At 36.7% G+C, this 18,620-nt stretch overlaps 1 protein-coding gene across 1 annotated transcript in view; it reads left to right on the forward strand.

The window, feature by feature from the left end:
- Positions 1-18,620, forward strand: part of LOC145681877 (DNA damage-regulated autophagy modulator protein 1-like) — a 52,151-nt gene that overhangs the window by 20,837 nt on the left and 12,694 nt on the right. Inside the window, exons 4-5 of the mRNA XM_081753482.1 lie at positions 509-732; positions 9,277-9,415. Of these exons, the coding sequence (XP_081609608.1) occupies positions 509-732; positions 9,277-9,415 (363 nt within the window). The remainder of the gene's footprint in view (positions 1-508; positions 733-9,276; positions 9,416-18,620) is intronic.

The following is an 18,620-nucleotide window of genomic DNA, read 5'->3' on the forward strand; positions in this document are numbered from 1 at the left end:
AAATAAAAAACAATTGCAATGAAATATTGGACTTAGGGTTTTAAAAATACGCTTTCTTTTTAAAAAATGTATCAAACCTTTTACTAAGACGGAAGATAACTAAATAACGAACGAACAAATCTTTTACTTTTAAAACACAAATGTAGGTAATTTGTCGAAAGGATTGAATGATATTTTAAATTTTCAAGTTACGAAATAGTGTGCAATAATAAAGAAGCAATAATGGTCGTAACAATAATAACAAATTCTTTTTCCAACATTAGAAATGTATAGAACAGTAGCACGGTATGAAACTTAAAATTGTAGATTCATAGTAGAGGTTCATAGTAATGTGAAATACAAATATACATTTTTCAATACGTTTTGCAATTTGATTGCTATAAAATTAATAATTTTGTTTCGATTCCTCACGGCACACCAGTTAGGAAACGCTGATCTATTTGATGATTTATTAGTATTATCATAATATTAATATTACTGAATAGTGTTTCCCTTTTTGTGTTTTTAGGTGCTTACATATTCTACATACGATATAAGTTCGTGCAAAGCTATCTGGAATATTTCCCATCCAGACGAACGTACAAGTACAACGAAATTTGTTTCTCTTTTGCCTTTATTCACTGCATTGGATTCAGTGCCGTCGGAAATTTCCAGGTGACAATAGCCGTTATTAGCCATTGGATTGGAGTAGCATTGGCGTTCGGATTTGGATTTTTCGTTTATTGGATGCAGGTAATTAATCCATTCGTATTAGACTAATTTATCAGTGGCGGATCTAGAAAGTAAAAACTGAGGGGGCCAATCAGAAGTCAGACTATCATAGATATATCATGAGTTTACTATAAACTTTCAAAAATACATAAAAAATAGATTAAATTATTTTTGTCACCCCAAAAAATGGAGGCCCAGCCCCCCTGGCCCAGGGATACACCCGCCACTGCTAATTACAGTTGGAAATACATATGTAGCTTCAAACCTAAGTGATATATTTTTTCTCTGAAGTAAACAATTAACATTTAACCTCAGATTTATCCGAATTTTTTACACCCTGACACTGATTGCAACCAAGGGTGCCGATCCTGGGGTCCAAGGGGGCCTGGGTTTCCCCAAAGCTCATGTAGGCCCTCAAGTATTTTTATGAATATGTATTTTTATATGTATTTTATATTGTTATATGTATTTTTTTAATAAATGGGTCCCCCGAAAGTTACAGAGAAATCGGCGCCCTTGATTGCAACTGATCCCCTTCAAATCAGAAAACGAAAATTTGAAAAGAAAACGAACCTTATTAATGAAGCGTATAAAACATAAATAAAATTTTTAGAATTTAATTGTTTCATCGCCTTAGGTTTATTCTCCAATTCAGGTTTATTGTCACTTATTTCTTTGCTACTGTCTTACAGAGAATCATATTCTGTGCCATAAAGAAATCTATTAGTCTTGCTGTGAATGCTTACAATAACTACTAAATCCAAAGCATGAACAATATAAAAATTTGCATTTCTTTCTTGATTAGAGAAAGAAATCCACTGATTTGGCAACACTGAGTCTACAAGATGGTGAGAACATACATGTGGCGGCTTCTGGTGATATTTCTCGATTTTTCCTATTGCATCGAGGAATGGTGTGATCTACTCAGCGTTGCCAATGTGTGTGTAATTACACAAAATGTGTGCAATTTTGTCCTGTGTGTGCATTTTGTGTGTAATGCCAATCTGTGTGCATTGTGTGTGTAATTTGGCACAATTCAAAATTTGATCATTGATGATTTTTGTGAAGTTCCTTTCATTCAAACATTCATTATTTCCATTTTTTCTGAAAATTGCCCTCTAAAAATTACGAGCGCTAACGCCTGACTCCAGGGCGGCGCAATAAAACCTATCTTTCTTCCTTGGTTCCTCAATCTTGTTTTTCAGAAGTGGGTGTCATGATTAGTGATGGGTAAATTCCCGGGAAGATATTTTTCGGGAATATTCCCTGGGAAAATTCCTCGGAAGATTCCGAAAAATGGGAATATTCCCGGAATTTATGTACAAACACAAAGAAAATTGAATTCTACTACTATATTATCATTTCAAAGGTAAGTTCGTTTCTTATCCTGTGTAATATTACTGTTATATCCAGAGGATTGTTTAAAATGTATATTCTGAACGGTATTATGTTATTTTATCAATATTTTATTATATTTAGAGGGTATGCATAAATTAATATTTACTTACAATATGTTCTATGCAAGTAAATATGTGGAAAAAATGGTATAGTAAATACATATACTTTTACACCGCTAAACAGTTTAAATTTATATGTAAATGGATTTTCTAAACTTGACTCTACTATTGATATTATAAACATATTAAATTTTAATATGTTATAAACAAATTAGGTTGGGTAACTGTTAGAAGACACATGTCTCACCATGTCTCAGAAGACACATTTGCGCATACATATTTATGTTCACAATATTTGCAAGATACTGACCTAGTTTTATAACTTAGCACGTAACATTGCCACACACGACCTTTCTTCCTACCTACTTTTCGAAATTTTACGCGTTAATTCACATGTAAGAGAAGTCCGAGCACCTTTTCAGAAATTCGAGTCAGAGACAGGAGAGAGACTAACGTCTATTACTAACGCTGATTCGGGGTGTATTAATAGTATTTCATCTCTATTTCTACATAATTTCTACATTACTTTACAAACTGGTTCCTTTTCATCATTTGTAAATTAGTACTTTGCTACTTTTTAGTGAAAATGGAAATTGAACTTAAAATATATTATTAGTTTTATAAAGTACTGTCAACCAATTTTATTGTTTAATCTCCAAATTATTTAAAGCCTAGAAGGAAATATTAATAAATGAAAATAAAGTAATTAGTCACATGGTTCTTATAATTTGGAAGATAATCTAAAGAAATGGATAATCTAAAGAAATGGAAGGTGTGTGTAATCTCGCTTACCGTGTCTGGCAACACTGGATCTACTTCACCAATAGTCAGGGGTGTAGCCAGCAGGATTATCTAGGAAGCCTGTCGTTTCTGAAGGGGTCCACCTACAATATACAAAGCCAAAAAAAAATATGTTACAGCTAGTGATTGTGAGGCCTGAAAAAATCCGGAAATTTTTGGTTTTCAGTTCCAGCAGTATTATCTTCTGAGTTGTTTTTCGTGTATACTTTCTTAAAATACTCTAGTAAAGACGTACTCGCCCTTTTCCTGTCTACAAGATTAAAAAAACTTTTCGGCATGGATTACGGAAAAACCACTGTTGCCAAGCAGCAGTTCTCATGTCAAAGGAATCTGATACATCCCTGTTTTAGAAGTAACTTCAGTGGTCACAATACAAATTCTCATATTGGCATCGATTGACAATTATTTTATAATAAGCCTATATAAAATATTCTCATGTTTCATATTGGACGATCCGCACAGGAGCACTAGATCAATCGATTGTAGCAGATGTAGTAGCAAGTAGGGATGACCTGTACCGGTTCCTTGTCGAACCGGTTTTCGGCTCTGAACGGATCCGGTTCAAGAAGATCTGGTTCCGGAACCGGGTTTTCGGATTCAGGTCTGGAACTGGTGCCTGAGATCCGGTTTCGGAACCGGTTCTGAATTTATGTATGATGTCGTCTCTTAAGGAGGAACGTGTGAACATAATCGCACAGGCTGAGAGGGCACAAGCGCGTGGTCCTCTTCGCAGTGTTCTGAAGGTCAATTTTGTGCCTCCTTTACGAGTCTTTGTGGGGTTTGGGATTCAGGTTTGGAACCGGTTCCGGAACAAGGTTTTCGGATCCAGGTCTGGAACAAGTTCGTAAGATCCAATTTCAGAACCGTATTTTCGGATCCAGGTCTGGAATCGGTTCCGAAGATCCGGTTCCGGAATCGAGTTTTCGGATCCAGGCCTGGAACGGCTCCGGAACCAGTTCCGAAAACCGGATATCCAAGAACCGGTTCCTTACAGTACCGAAACTTTGTGGCCATACCCAGTAGCAAGCTGTACATTTGGTCATTTCTTACACGGAAAAGATATCGTACTATTTTTCGATCGGCAATGATAGGAAAATATTTTACCGTAAATTTAAACTTTGATATTTTTAAATGACTGAAGCGAGGTAATCTTACGATGATGTTTTAAAAGCTGGTCATTTGGGAGGTGCACGAAATCATTTGGGAGGCTGCCCCGAAGGGCCCCCATGGCTACCCTCCTGCCAATAGCGCTAACGATACCAATTCTGAGTCGGGGAACATTTTTCGAACCATGAAAAAAGAAAAATAGAAAAAATGTCGACTTACAACCGGGTAAAAGCAGTGCCATAATATTGTAGGCACTACGGCTGGACATTCAGAAGTAAATCAGCAACCAAGCTGAGTTGAAGGATCATCTACGAATTGAGTTCATGAAAAGGTTTGAATTTAGTCCCTGTTAAAACGTTATAAAAATGCTTTTTTGTTATTTATCAGACTTGAGACTTATCTCGATCTCACTATAAGACAGATAAAGATCATTTAGATTGTACAATTGAAGGCCATCGTCACTCTGATGGTAATACTTCAACAATTTTAAAGCCATAGACAAAGAATAAATACAGACAAGCGTCTTCCTAAATATGATGTGAAAATCCGTTTTTGATCGTCTACACGGCGAGAGAACCAGTCAACATTCATTTGAGTCGCAAGAACTTGGTGCTGCTGCAAGATTCTGCATGTGACGTCATCCATTGTCACAATATTCGGCATGTTTTCATCTGTTTGCTTGTATGGAGTGCGAAAAGATTCTATGAAAAATATGAACTCTTCTCTGACTTGTCTATTTTCTCTAAGGAACCACTAACAACTTAAATGAACGTTAAGTATTTATTTCATTTCAGTTTCTTGAACTATTGTATATAATTTTGGATATCAGTTACTTTGGATATTATGGCAACCCATAGAGTTACGTACAAAATCCAATGACAGCGTTAATTCCTTGGGACTCAATCAAGCGTTGGTTAGTTCTTTAAGAACACAGACCATCAAAACAGATTTCCACAGTGTACATACGAAGACAGGCATTTTTCACACTTTACCCTAGCCAACTGTTTTAACTTGGTCACAAGAAAGCAGGTGAGGTTAGATTTCCATCAACGTTGCACCACCCGAGTGTGATGTATTATCATTGGGGTCAAGGGTATCCACATCTATCAATTTCAAATTGTTGACTGGTCAGTTGGGCTTCGTGAATGAAACTATAATTCAGTGATGGTGATTTTACAATTGGGGTTTCTCGGATTCGCATGAACTTAAGCTTACTATATTTAACCCTTTCACTACCACTGGGACATATGTGTCCCACGATATATTATCAGAGGACTCGTGGTAATTTAACGCATGTAATTGCTATGAATCAATGTTCCCCGGTAAAGAGAAGACTGCTAATGATTTACACAATTCTTATCAACATTATCAAATAGACAGTAGTGGAAGTGATCGTGGTGATAATGGACCAGATGAAAGTGAAGAACAAGGTGCTAGTGATAAAGCAGTGGTTACATGTACTGTCATTTGGAAAAGGATGCCGAAATGGAAAATATTTGTAATATTAATACGACCCACCTGTTTTTCTGACAATTTACGTATCATAATTGAAAATACAAGATGATAATTCATTTCACTACCTCTGGGACATATAGGTCCCACCCTTTCCACGTCGAAAAACGAAACGACAGAAAATATTTTTTATATATTTATACGTTTGACAACAACTTAAAATAACCATATATTAATATTTCTCACTCCGAGGGCTCACGCTCATTAATTTAAGTAACGGTAACACTACCCCTGACGTAAACGTCGCCAACAACTAGTGGCCCACTTGCCGGTAAATCTCGGTATTCGATATAGCGACATATCGAAAGATACTCGCTAGTGTGCCACTGGCGGCAGGGTTTCGTCTAATCGAAACAGATATCTAGAGTAGGGTTGTTGAAGTTACCACCGCGTAGCAGCGAAGACTTCATTTTGGTCCGCGCTCCTTCGATTCATCACGGAGAATTGCGAAGGGACCAGCATGAACTATCGCCAGGCATATGCATGAGGTTATTATTATATATTTTTTTTTCCTGACGAATTGTTCCTAAATTGAGCTCCAAGGGTCAAGAGTAACCCCTGCCTCTACATTATGAAGTGAAGAATCTTCAGATGAGTGCGTTTAGTTATATGAATTTAGATGGCAACTTTCGCCGATCGTTAGAAAGTGAATGTGGAAGGATTATGAAATACAGTAAAAGGCGCACATTATTTTGTTATAAAACTACATGGAGAACGCATTTTATCTTATCCCAAACAGTTATCCTCGAATATGCACGGCTAAAGGAGCACTCTGATTAGACAAATTAGAAACATCTGAACGATTTACCCCTCTACAAGCGTTGTTTTCTTCATCGTTTTCGTGGGGAAGTCAGAAGAACACGCACCTATTAATCATAAAGTAAAAGGGGGCCTCCAAATTTTGGCGATATGTCGCTAGTTGCTCATCGGTAATCCACCGACGTTTACGGAATGGGGATAATACTAGTTTAGACTAATATTCTCTCGGGCTTGCCATTCTCAATGTAGCTCGCGTTCACTCGATATAGTATGGTAATGTTACTTAAAAGACGAGACGAGAGAGAGTTCTACCAAAAGTAATATATATTCGCATACTTTGTGAGACGAGATATTGATTTCTTTTCGAGACAAGAATCCTCAAATATTGTTCTTGTGGACAACACTACTGACAAGTAAACCTTACGTTTGGGTGAATCGAGTTGCTGACTGAGACACATATGAGAAAGTAGTACTAAATGTGGTCAATATTTCAGTGAAGTTTTAGGTGCGAAGCTCCAGAGGTTTAGGAGATACAGCTACCAGAACATCACATGGAAGTACAGAATAGTCATCACACAGTTGGAGGTAAAAGCTCTGTAAGACCTCTTGTAACGACAAAAGGTGAATAACAAATATATGGGTACATATTAGGACCAGGGGGAAGTCATATAGTAAGGGTATACCTGACGGCGGCCATCTTGAAATCCGCCATTTTGAATTAAGGTTAAGTTTTTAAAATAGGAATAGGGTCATGTGATACATGATTTAAGGCGCAAATTTAATCAGAAGAACAATGGTGACATTAATTTTGATTTACGCGCAATTGGTAAAAAGTTACAGGGAAATTAATTATTGTTGCAGCATATGTATTAGTCCTTTACCCCACCTTGTAAATTTTGTGTCAATGATAATAATTAAATAAAAAGCAGATGGCTAAATATTAGGTTTATGGTAAGAATTGCCTTGATGGTGGCCATGTTCAAATCCGCCATTTTGAATCAGACTAAAGTTTTAAACAAAACGCATAACAGTGACACCTTATTAATAGCAAATTTTACCATAACTCCAACGGTATAACCATTTTTGCTTTATCATTAACTAGCATTTGTTATCGCATAAACAAGTTGCTAATTTAAGGAAAAATGACCAAAGTGGAATTGAGTCATAATTGAACTTGGGTCTTTCTTCCAGAAAAGTCCTCAATTAGTACAATCAATATGTAGTTCAGAAAAGAGTGCATGACTTGCACAAATGCTCTGCTCACAGTGAGCACACCTGACAAAGACAATCGAGTTACACTTGAGACATTTGTTGTTAACAATTCCGTCAAAGCAGTAGTCGTAAGGAGCGATCCATTTATTTTGTGCTAGTTAATGATAAAGCAAAAATGGTTATACCGTTGGAGTTATGGTAAAATTTGCTATTAATAAGGTGTCACTGTTATGCGTTTTGTTTAAAACTTTAGTCTGATTCAAAATGGCGGATTTGAACATGGCCACCATCAAGGCAATTCTTACCATAAACCTAATATTTAGCCATCTGCTTTTTATTTAATTATTATCATTGACACAAAATTTACAAGGTGGGGTAAAGGACTAATACATATGCTGCAACAATAATTAATTTCCCTGTAACTTTTTACCAATTGCGCGTAAATCAAAATTAATGTCACCATTGTTCTTCTGATTAAATTTGCGCCTTAAATCATGTATCACATGACCCTATTCCTATTTTAAAAACTTAACCTTAATTCAAAATGGCGGATTTCAAGATGGCCGCCGTCAGGTATACCCTTACTATATGACTTCCCCCTGGTCCTAATATGTACCCATATATTTGTTATTCATCTTTTGTCGTTACAAGAGGTCTTACAGAGCTTTTACCTCCAACTGTATGAAGACTATTCTGTACTTCCATGTGATGTTCTGGTAGCTGTATCTCCTAAACCTCTGGAGCTTCGCACCTAAAACTTCACTGAAATATTGACCACATTTAGTACTACTTTCTCATATGTGTCTCAGTCAGCAACTCGATTCACCCAAACGTAAGGTTTACTTGTGAGTCCTGAGTTTCGACATTTCTGCTATAATTTATTGTTATGTCAAATTCATCCTGTTCTTAATCGAACACTCTAAATAGTGTAAACGCCAACTCGTGAGTAAAACAAGAATATAAATGAAATTGTGTAACAGAATTTTAAAGTAAAATTCTTTTTTTATATACAGGGTGTTTCAAAATAACACTGACAACGTTTGGAAGGTGATTCATGACACCAAGATAAGACAAAAAGTATAGACCAACCCGGGTGCACAAATGCTTCCTTTCGGAGTTATAGGCTGCCGAAAATATGAAAAAAATGAACTTTAAAGATCCATAGCTCCAAAACTATGGGACTTACCGTAGTCGGGCCAAGGCTTCACTTAGGAATTAATATGTGCGCTATCCAAAAATACATGTTTCAGAATCGTAAGGTATTCACGCAACAATTTTTATAGAGGTAGTTGGTGAGTACTTCAAATCATATGCCCGTAGCCAAACTCTCTCTTTAAAAATTGTTGCCTGAGAACCTTAGGATTCTGAAGCATGGATTCTTGTATAGAGCACATATTAGTTCCTCAGTGAATTCTTGACCCGACTGCGGGCAACACTTTCTTGGGAGCCAAAAAAAGTACAGGAAAAACAACTGGATATACATTTTCAAACGTAAGATTAAAAAAGTAAATAAAATAAAAACTACATACAGCAACAGTGTGCTTGTATGATGTAAGTAATGGAAGCCCTCCTCCTAGCCTGCTCCTTAAAATGTCAGTTCACAAATGACAGCTGGATAATCAAAAGACCGAATTACCTTCAATAGCTTAACGCCTCATCAAACCTAAATCAGGCTCTACATATGTTTGAAATAAAACCTTCATTATTTGTTTTCCAGGTAGTGATTAGTTACCGCATGTGTCCAACAGGATGTAGGCCATATGTTGCTCATCTTCGATTCATCCTTGCGTCTTTGTTGACGTTTTCCATTGCTTGTGCCTGGATTATAGGATTAAAAGCCCATCTACAATTTACAGGTAGAATCAGTACACTCATACAGTAAAAATAAAGCATGCACAATATATTTATTTTAATACTGTTTACTACAATATTTTTCTCAGGTTGTTTGGGAGCGAGAGTCAAGATAATGTTGACTCAATGTGGAAAATAAGACCTTCTAGACTGATTTTAATTATTTTTTATTTATAAATATATTTGCGAATTACTCTCATCTATGGCCTTAACCCCGTCACGTATGAGGGATGTCGTCCCTCGGAGAGCACGCTACAAGGCGAATTAGAGAGAAAGAAAGAAAGGGAAAAAGAAAGAAGTGGATTGAAACCTGTATGTTAGGTTCATCCCGACATTTGCATAGTGTGAATGACAGGGAAAACTTCACTCAGGACGACTGGCTTCAAAAACCTGAAATGAAATGAAATGAATTCTTTGAGTTTTACGTCCCACGTTTATTGCCGGTTAGGGTAAAGGAGGCAGTGATAATGAGGAATGAATGAAATAGTGGGATTAAGAATGTGGGAGGAAACGGAAGAACCTCGAGGAAACCGATGCACAAGGTGTTTGTCCACCACAAAGTTCAATGGCGGGGGCTGTGATCGAATCCGGGACCCCAAGCACAAGAGGTGAACGCTCAGAGCCACCGCGGCCCTTTCAAAAAACTGTTACATTTCTCAGTCAAGTGTTAGCATCGGGAATTGAACCCAGGAACACTCGCACTTAAGCCGAGCATTAGCGACTACGCCTTCCTGATTGAGAATATATGAAGGTTGCTTAGTCGAAATTAGATTTTAATAGTATGAACGTTGTAGTTTCGTTAATCTTGAGTTAAGGCATATCATTCCTTTCTGTCCCCATTCAAACATTTTTTTTCTAGAGTATTCAAATAACAAAGATCGAATAATACACCGTGTCCATAAGAATACTATCATACTTTTAAGTGGTATTACGTCGCTTTAAATAATCGTATTTAAATAAAATTGGTCATATTTGAAAGAAAAAGTCAAATATTTTTACTGTACCTCACAGACATTGAATGTGTGTGGCGTTGCAGACATCAAGATAATGTTTCCATTCACGCCACACACGCTCCAATATAGCTTATGAAATGGACTGGGTGGCAGCACTGATACGTACTTCCATTTCTTGCAGGTTTTGAGGCAATGGGGTACCTAGACACAATGCTTTACGTATCCCCATAAAAAGAAGTCTCAGACCAACAAGTCAGGCGACCTAGGCGTCCACTTGATCTACAATTCCCGCATTGATAGGTGCTCTGTCTGAATGGCATTTCCTTTGATGATATATACAGGCACGACCACAAAATCACGATACCACTTCAAAATTGACGTTTGTGTAGGAGCCTGACAAAATCTTCGCTTAAAAGCACACTGAACCTGGACCAAACTCTGCGTGCTGTGCTATTCCAAAACACACCAATTTCGTTTTTGAGGAGTTGCCATAATTCCTTATAACTTATTCTTTAATAATAACACAACACAACGAAAGGAACTAAATTTACGTTAGTATATTACGACATAATAGTTCCCCAAGTGACTACGAGCAGAAGTAGCAACTGCCTGCTAAATAAACAACAATAAACCCATAGTGACTAATCACAAAGTAAACATGAGTAAATTTACTTTTTCTGTGTTTGATCCCGTTCATTATTGACATTGTTGTCCATTGTTGACATGTACAAAAAAATTAGTTGTTGTTTCAAATGTAACCAATTTCGTTTAAATACGATTATCCCAAGCGACGTAATACTACTTGAAAGTATGATAGTATATTTATGGACACGCTGTATATTGCGTATAAACTCTATGGAATACAAGATATAACAGTTTCAGTCATTTTTACCGAAATCCAGGCAATCAACATTTTCGGTTACTTTCAAAACAGTGGCCTCGTAGTGGCCAAACGGTCAGTGATTAGTGATTGTGCCCATTAAGACCTTTTCTCAGAATCACTATATCTACAACATATCACGGTTTGAAGCAATTCCAATGAAATCCAAAAAACGTTAAGTTCTGCTGTTTACAAAAATGTGGCTCTGTAGCTACCAAACCGTCAGTGGTTGGTGGTTGTGCTTATTGAGACTTTCTCAGGATCACTACATCTATAACATATCACAGTTTCAGTCATTTTCATTGGAAATCAGGATATCACTATATTTGGCTGTTTTCAAAAACGTGGCCCTATAGTGGCCAAAAAATCAGTGATTGATGGTTATGCCTATTAAGACCTTTTCTCGGAATCACAATATCTACAATATCACGGTTTTTTGTCATTTTGAGCGAAATCTCGAATGTAGTTTTCTTCAACTTTTTTTTTCAAAAAGTGGCCTCGTGGTGGCCAAACGGCCAATGATTTGTGGTTGTGCCCATTGAAACTTTTTCTCAGGAACATCATATCTACAACATAACACGGTTTCAAGCAATTCCACCGAAATGCAATTTCCGTAAAGATTGCGCGGAGTCCTTTGTCATTTCGAGGGAGCATTGCCTCTGCAAGTGTTTTCTCTGAAAAACGACAAAACCCGTATTTTGTACTTTGAAGTCATCTTTACATCAGCAGAGTTTCGTTTCTTTAGTGTGGTCCTTTTAAGTCAAGGTGACCTTTTGTGATAAGAGACCCTTTGCCCCTCTACCTGTTCTCTGAAAGAAAAAAAAAACACGTGTACATTTATTTTCGGTCTAGTATATGTGTGCCAAGTTTGAAGAAAATCGAATAAAGAGAAACTCTTGTGAAGCTATCCCCTTTATACTTTCACTTTTTGAACTTGGCAGGTTGTTTGCCCCAAAGTCTTCAATTTCTTTATGACCTCAGATTGCATTGTAAATAAATGGACTTGCAAATTTGCAATATTATATACTGTAATTTTTTAGCCGATAAAATTTTATGTCCCTGAAAAACAAGAAAGCACCTGTCAAAAGTAATTCTTCGTACTTTGAACTAGAATTTATCAAAAGAAAGATTTTTGTTCCTCTCTCTCAGAGATTTGCATCCTTTTTGGCCTTTTGGGCCACTCATTGACAAAAGGTGCACACATGACCGCTATATGCAGACTTACTCTTAGGTAGGGTCAGAGATTTGGAAAGTAAACGATGTTATAAAAATAATAATAATAATATTCTTATAATAATTAGGTTTACAACTAGTGTCTCATCTCTTTATCTTGCATGTGAGGCCCGCTAGTAAGTTAAGCCACTAATGTTCCTTATTCTGTGTTTGTCTCTTTCTGTGTCCTGTGGATGTTTGTTTTTGGGCTTTTAGGCTTTTATATTAAACCTTTACATTATGTAACCTTTTTCTTTTTTTACGAGATTTTCTTTTGGAAAAAGGAAAGAAACTGCTTTCCTCTTATGTCTGTTTATTACCATTCACCTTGTTTGAACTGCTTAACCCTTTGGGGATCCTATGGTACAGTTTTGTACCATACGCGTTTTTCATGGTACATTGCGTTATTTCTCTTCTATTTGAGCTTTTTCGTCCGGGTTTTTCTGTTTTCCAAGTCCAGAGGCCTTGTAGAAGACATTACGTATGGTTTCAGACCGTCCTGCGTCCAGACATAGGAGGTAATGACGTCATAAGTCAAAAATTTATTTTCTCATTTTCTAAGCCTATGTTCAATATTTTTGGCGGGCTTATTTTTCTACGTAGAAGATTGAAATTTTGCACAAACATTCAGTCCACCGAGTAGTATTTACCAGATTTTTTGTTCCGATGTCAGTGCTAAAACAGGGTGGAACCAGATGGGAAAAGGGGTAAAAATAGGGATTTTTAACCCCCAAAATCCCGTTTCTCGTCATTTTTCCGCCTCACATACATGATAGGACCACGTGAGTCATACCGTCTGAAAGGCAGTTCCATTCTGAAGAGAATGACGGTCAAAGTATTATTCTAGGGTAATTAGGGACGTCTCAGGGATTTTTTGAAAAATATACTTCTATATAGGGAAATATGGGGCATTGTCGGTATTTATATTTTTTGGCGGGCTTATTTTTTCACGTAGAAGATTGAAATTTTGCACAAACATTCAGTCCACCGAGTACTATTTACCAGATTTTTTGTTCCTATGTCAGTGCTAAAACAGGGGGGAAACCAGAGGGGCAAAGGGGTAAAAATAGAGATTTTTTACCCCAAAAATCCCGTATTTCGTCATTTTCCCGCCAAAAAACATGATAGGACCACGTGAGTCATACCGTCTGAAAGCCCGTTCCATTCTGAAGAGAACGACGGTCGAATTATTATTCTAGGGTAATTAGGGCCGTCTCAGTGAATTTTTATCCAAATATACTTCTGTATAGGGTAAAAGTGGGGCATGGTAGGGAAATTTTTTCTGGCGGGCCTATTTTTTCACGTAGAAGATTGAAATTTTGCACAAACATTCAGTCCACCGAGTAGTATTTACCAGAAGTTTTTTTTCGATTTCTGCGTAAAAACAGGGGGTCCAGAGGGGCAAAAGTTGAAAAAAGGGAAATTTTGCACCAAAAAATCCCGTTTTTCCTCATTTTCCCGCCTTAGATACATGATGGAGACATATGAATGGTACCGCCTGAAAGGCAGTTCTATTCTGAAGAGAATGATTGGCGGATTATAGTCCTAGGGTACTTAGGGATGTCTCAGGAATTTTTTTCCCTGAGATCATAGTGTTTTATGGTACTTTGGGGCACTGTGGGAATTTTTTATAAAAATTCTCCCGCCCTTACTATTCAAGATAGAAACTTGAAATTTGGCACACACATTCAGCATACCAAGTACTATTTATCAGACTTTTTAGATGGCTACCATCACACAGGGGGGTCCAGGGGGGGGGCAAAGTTCGAGAAAAAAATTTGTCCCTCCGAAATTTTCACTTTGACATTTTTTCCCCGCTTCTGGTATATGGTATGAGCACGCAAGTGGTACCATTTGAAAGCCAGCTCTATTCTGAAGAGAATGAGGTATGAACCATAATCCTAGGATAAATAGTGCTGCTTGACTGAAAGTCTAAAAAAAAATAGCCCAAAAAGCCAGGATCCGGAAAGGGTTAAGTAAGGTGGTTTTGTAACTTTTATGTCCTCCATTGCCCTCACGATAATAAAATGGTAAGTCTTAACAATTTATTTTATTCTCTTATTTGCAGTTTGCCACACTGATATATTTGTAACAAAATTGAGGTTTGGTCCAACGCCTTTCGAATTCGGAACCAATCCAACCGCCGAGCTTTTGGGGTTGCCTGCAGGAAAGGGAGAATTGCAGGTGGTAATGCACTTTTGGAGTCGTGTATACAAGGGAATACTAGTGATATTGAAGAGAAAATTCTGTATTATGAACTTCTATATTAAATACCGTGTTCCTATATTGTTTTCACACAGCATTAAAGATTCTAACATTGTATTATTTACTATTGCTTAGTTGTCAACTCAGTGTGCTATAAGTTTCATAAAAGGTTTAAGCTGTGAGAAACAGATTTTGTTACACTGGAAACTTCTATTTCTGTGTTAACTTACAAGGAAGATATACATTTACTAATACACTGTTAATTTCTTATTCTTATATTACATACAAAATGTAACATACTTAAGAGTACATTGAATTCAAATGCTTACAATGTATATTTATACCACCTGGCTTAATAAAATAAAGAAGATACATGCATGAAAAACTGGATATGTTGAGTTTTGTATCAAGTATTCCTTCATAAATCCCTATCTACATGGATGACCAGTATTATTTTTTTTTTTTTTTTAATCTTTTGGATCAACGATATTGAATTCAACTTAAAGAAAAACCTCTCCTGTAAAATTTTGTAAATGGCGTTTATTGAGTTTTGTTAAAACGGTCTCAATTGGAGATGTAATGGCAGCACACTATCGCACTCGGCTCTGGCTGGCCGGATCACGTGGTATGATGTCATAGGAGTCAATACCCTCTTGATTTTGGCAGGGATACCTTGGCTCAGCCCCTAAATATTGGCAAGGGTACATAGAACCACACCCTTAAATTTTCGAAATTTTCAAATTTAAAAGTTTCCTGTGGTAGCACAGGACCAAAGTATGTACATCTATAGGTTATGGGCAAAAACAATTGTTCTTCTTGTTCCCTTTCATGGGGAAAATTCAAATTTCGGCGGATTTTGACATGATTTATCCCCTTTGATGCCCTCCATCTTTATTACCTTATATGATTATATAGATGTGTACAGGGTCTATTCCGTTTCATAAGATAAGGGTATCTTGGTGCTCTCCTCTTGAAATTTGGGAAAGTTATATTGGCTACCCATTAAATTATGGATCCTAATACATACCACTGTAAATTTGGGTGGTCCTTTTGGTTCCTTTCAACGGGTATAAAATTGTCAAATACTAATACGACCACGTGTTTGCCATGAGATTGATTATTAACCTAATTTATTCCCTTTGATGAGGCTTTATTCTGTTATATCATTATATGGATCTGTACAGGGGTTTATTAAATTTCATAGAGCATGAGCACATTGATATTAACAGATGAAAATCATATTCACGAAGAAATTAAATGTCGACTAAAAGCAGGAAATTCGTGTTACTATTCGGTTCAAATCTCATGTCGTCGCGAATTCTGTCAAGTAATTAGAAACTTAAAAAATATAAAACGATAATCATGCCTGTTGTTCTGTATGGTTGCGAAACATGATCTCTTACTCTGAGGGAAGAACATAGACTGAAAGTATTTGAGAACAAGATCCTGAGACGAATATTCGGACCCAAGAGGAACGGGAATGGGGAATGGCAGAAACTTCATAACGAGGAACAACATAATTTATACGGTTTACCCAACATTGTTAGGGTCATCAAGTGTAGGAGGCTTAGGTGGGCAGGTCATGGAAGAAAGTAGAAACGCTTTCAGTCATGACTAGAAGACCAATTGGTAAACGACCATTAGGAAGACCTAGGCGCAGATGGGAGAACAATATTAAGATGGATCTCGCAGAGATAGGAATACAGAGTAGAAACTGGATCCAATTGGCTAAGGATAGAAGTCAGTGGAGACCTTTTGTGAATGCGGTATTGAACCTCCGGGTTCCATAGGCCATAGAGTTATTTAGTTAGTTAGTTATGTGTACATTGTTGCACCCCTCTTAAAATTTGGGAGGTGTACCTAGGACCACACCTTAAACTCTGGAAATTTGCCAAATATTAGTACGGTCACATGTTCGGTTAACGACCTAATTTGTCTTCTTTGATACGAATTTAACATGTTATATGGTTGTATGGATGTGTAGGGGTCCATTTTCTTTTATAGGACGAGCACACTTTGATGCTCCCATTTTAAATTTTGTTAGGGTACATAAATCCATTCCTTAAATTTGGGAACTACCAAATAACAAAATTCGGAAGACCCCAGTGCAAATTTGGATGATTCTGCTTATTCCCTTCTATGGATAAACAGTTGCCAAAAATTCAAAACTTTAGGTTATTGACCTAATATATCTTCTTAGTTGAGACTTAAATACAACATATGATTATCTGGTTAAGTACCTGGTTAATTCTCTTCCATAGGACTTCGCTATATTGATGCACTTCTCTTAAATTTTGGGAGAGGGTACATTGGCACACCGCTCCAATTTGAGAATTGTCAGAAAGCAAACTTCGGTAAATGTTTTGGAAGTCCCACTGTAAATTTGGATGACCAAGCCTATCCCCTTCTATGGGTAAATAATTGCCAAATAGTAGTACCGTCACGTGGTTGGTTGGGAAATGTCAAAAACAATAGTTGGACCGCCACTATTTCGTACTGTAGAATTAAGAACACCAGCGTCTTCTACGAGATTCGCTCCATCCGAAAATGTCAAAATTTCATTTTGAACCCTCACAGTTAATGAGAAATTTCGAATTCAAAATACCGAATTACCATTAACTTGGAACGCCACCTATTCGTATTAAAGAATTAAAAACATCAGCGTCTTCTACGAGTTTTGCACCCTCAGAAAATGTCGATATTTCATTCTGTACCCTGTCAGTTAATGAGGAATTCCGAATTATCATTAACTTGGAACGCCACCAATTCGTATTAAAGAATTAAGAACACCATCGTCCTCTAAGAGTTTTGCACTCTCAGAAAATGTCGATATTTTGTTTTGTACCCCAACAGTTAATGAGAAATTCCGTATTCAAAATGCCCAATAACCATTAACTTGGAACCTCAATAATTTGTACTGAAGAATTAAAAGCACCAGCGTCTTCTACGAGTTTTGCACGCTTAGAAAATGTGGATAATTTATTTTGTACCCTCACAGTTAATCAGAATTCAAAATTCAGAATGCTGAATTACCATTTACTTGAAACGCCACCAACTCATTTTGAAGAATTAAGAACACAAGTGTCCTCTATGAGTTTTGCACACTCAGAGAATCTCGATACTTTGTCTTCTATCCCGACAGTTAATGAGAAATTCCGTATTGAAAATGCCGAATTACCATTAACTTGGAACGCCAGTAATTTGTACTGAAGAATTAAAAACACCAGCGTCTTCTACGAGTTTTGCATCCTTAGAAAATGTCGATAATTCATTTTGTACACTCACAGTTAATGAGCAATTCCGTATTCCAAATGCCGAATTACCATTAATTTAGAACACCACCAACTTATTTTGAAGAATTAAGAACACCAGCTTCTACGATTTTTGAACATCAAAATCACTTCCAGCAAACAATCGGGTGTAAAAGTGATGGGAGCTGGTGGACGCCGTTACCGCGCTTCCAAAAGCTTTCCATGGCGTTAAAAGTTAATGACAATATCTATGGCATTCTCCACTTCCTAAAAAAATTACAATTGGCAAAGATAGGCACAGAGAACACCGAGACCTCATATGTCCCCTTCCTTTTCAGATCCACTTTTACCTATGCTAATAGTAAAATAATGCACTTTATCGGTATACTTAGTCATATTTTAACCTAATTAATTGAACTATCTTGTAACAAAATATTTGCGTATTAGTACAGTTTAATTAATTATTCATTATTAACTATCCTATTGCTGAGATATGTTATTTTACTGTAGACAAACTTTGATTTATGGCATGTTGAATTTGGATTCCTCGTTAACTGTGAAGACACTAAACGAATTATCTGCATTTTCTGACGGAGCAGAACTCATAGGAAACGTGATCTTATTTCTTCAAAATTAGTTCGTGCTGTTTCAAGTTAATGATAATTAGACACTTTGAATTTAGAATTTCTCATTAACTGTAAAAGTACAA

The sequence above is a fragment of the Thermobia domestica genome, chromosome 3 (genome assembly GCF_964235325.1).
Source record: "Thermobia domestica chromosome 3, izTheDome1.hap1.1, whole genome shotgun sequence".
NCBI classification, from domain to species: domain Eukaryota; kingdom Metazoa; phylum Arthropoda; class Insecta; order Zygentoma; family Lepismatidae; genus Thermobia; species Thermobia domestica.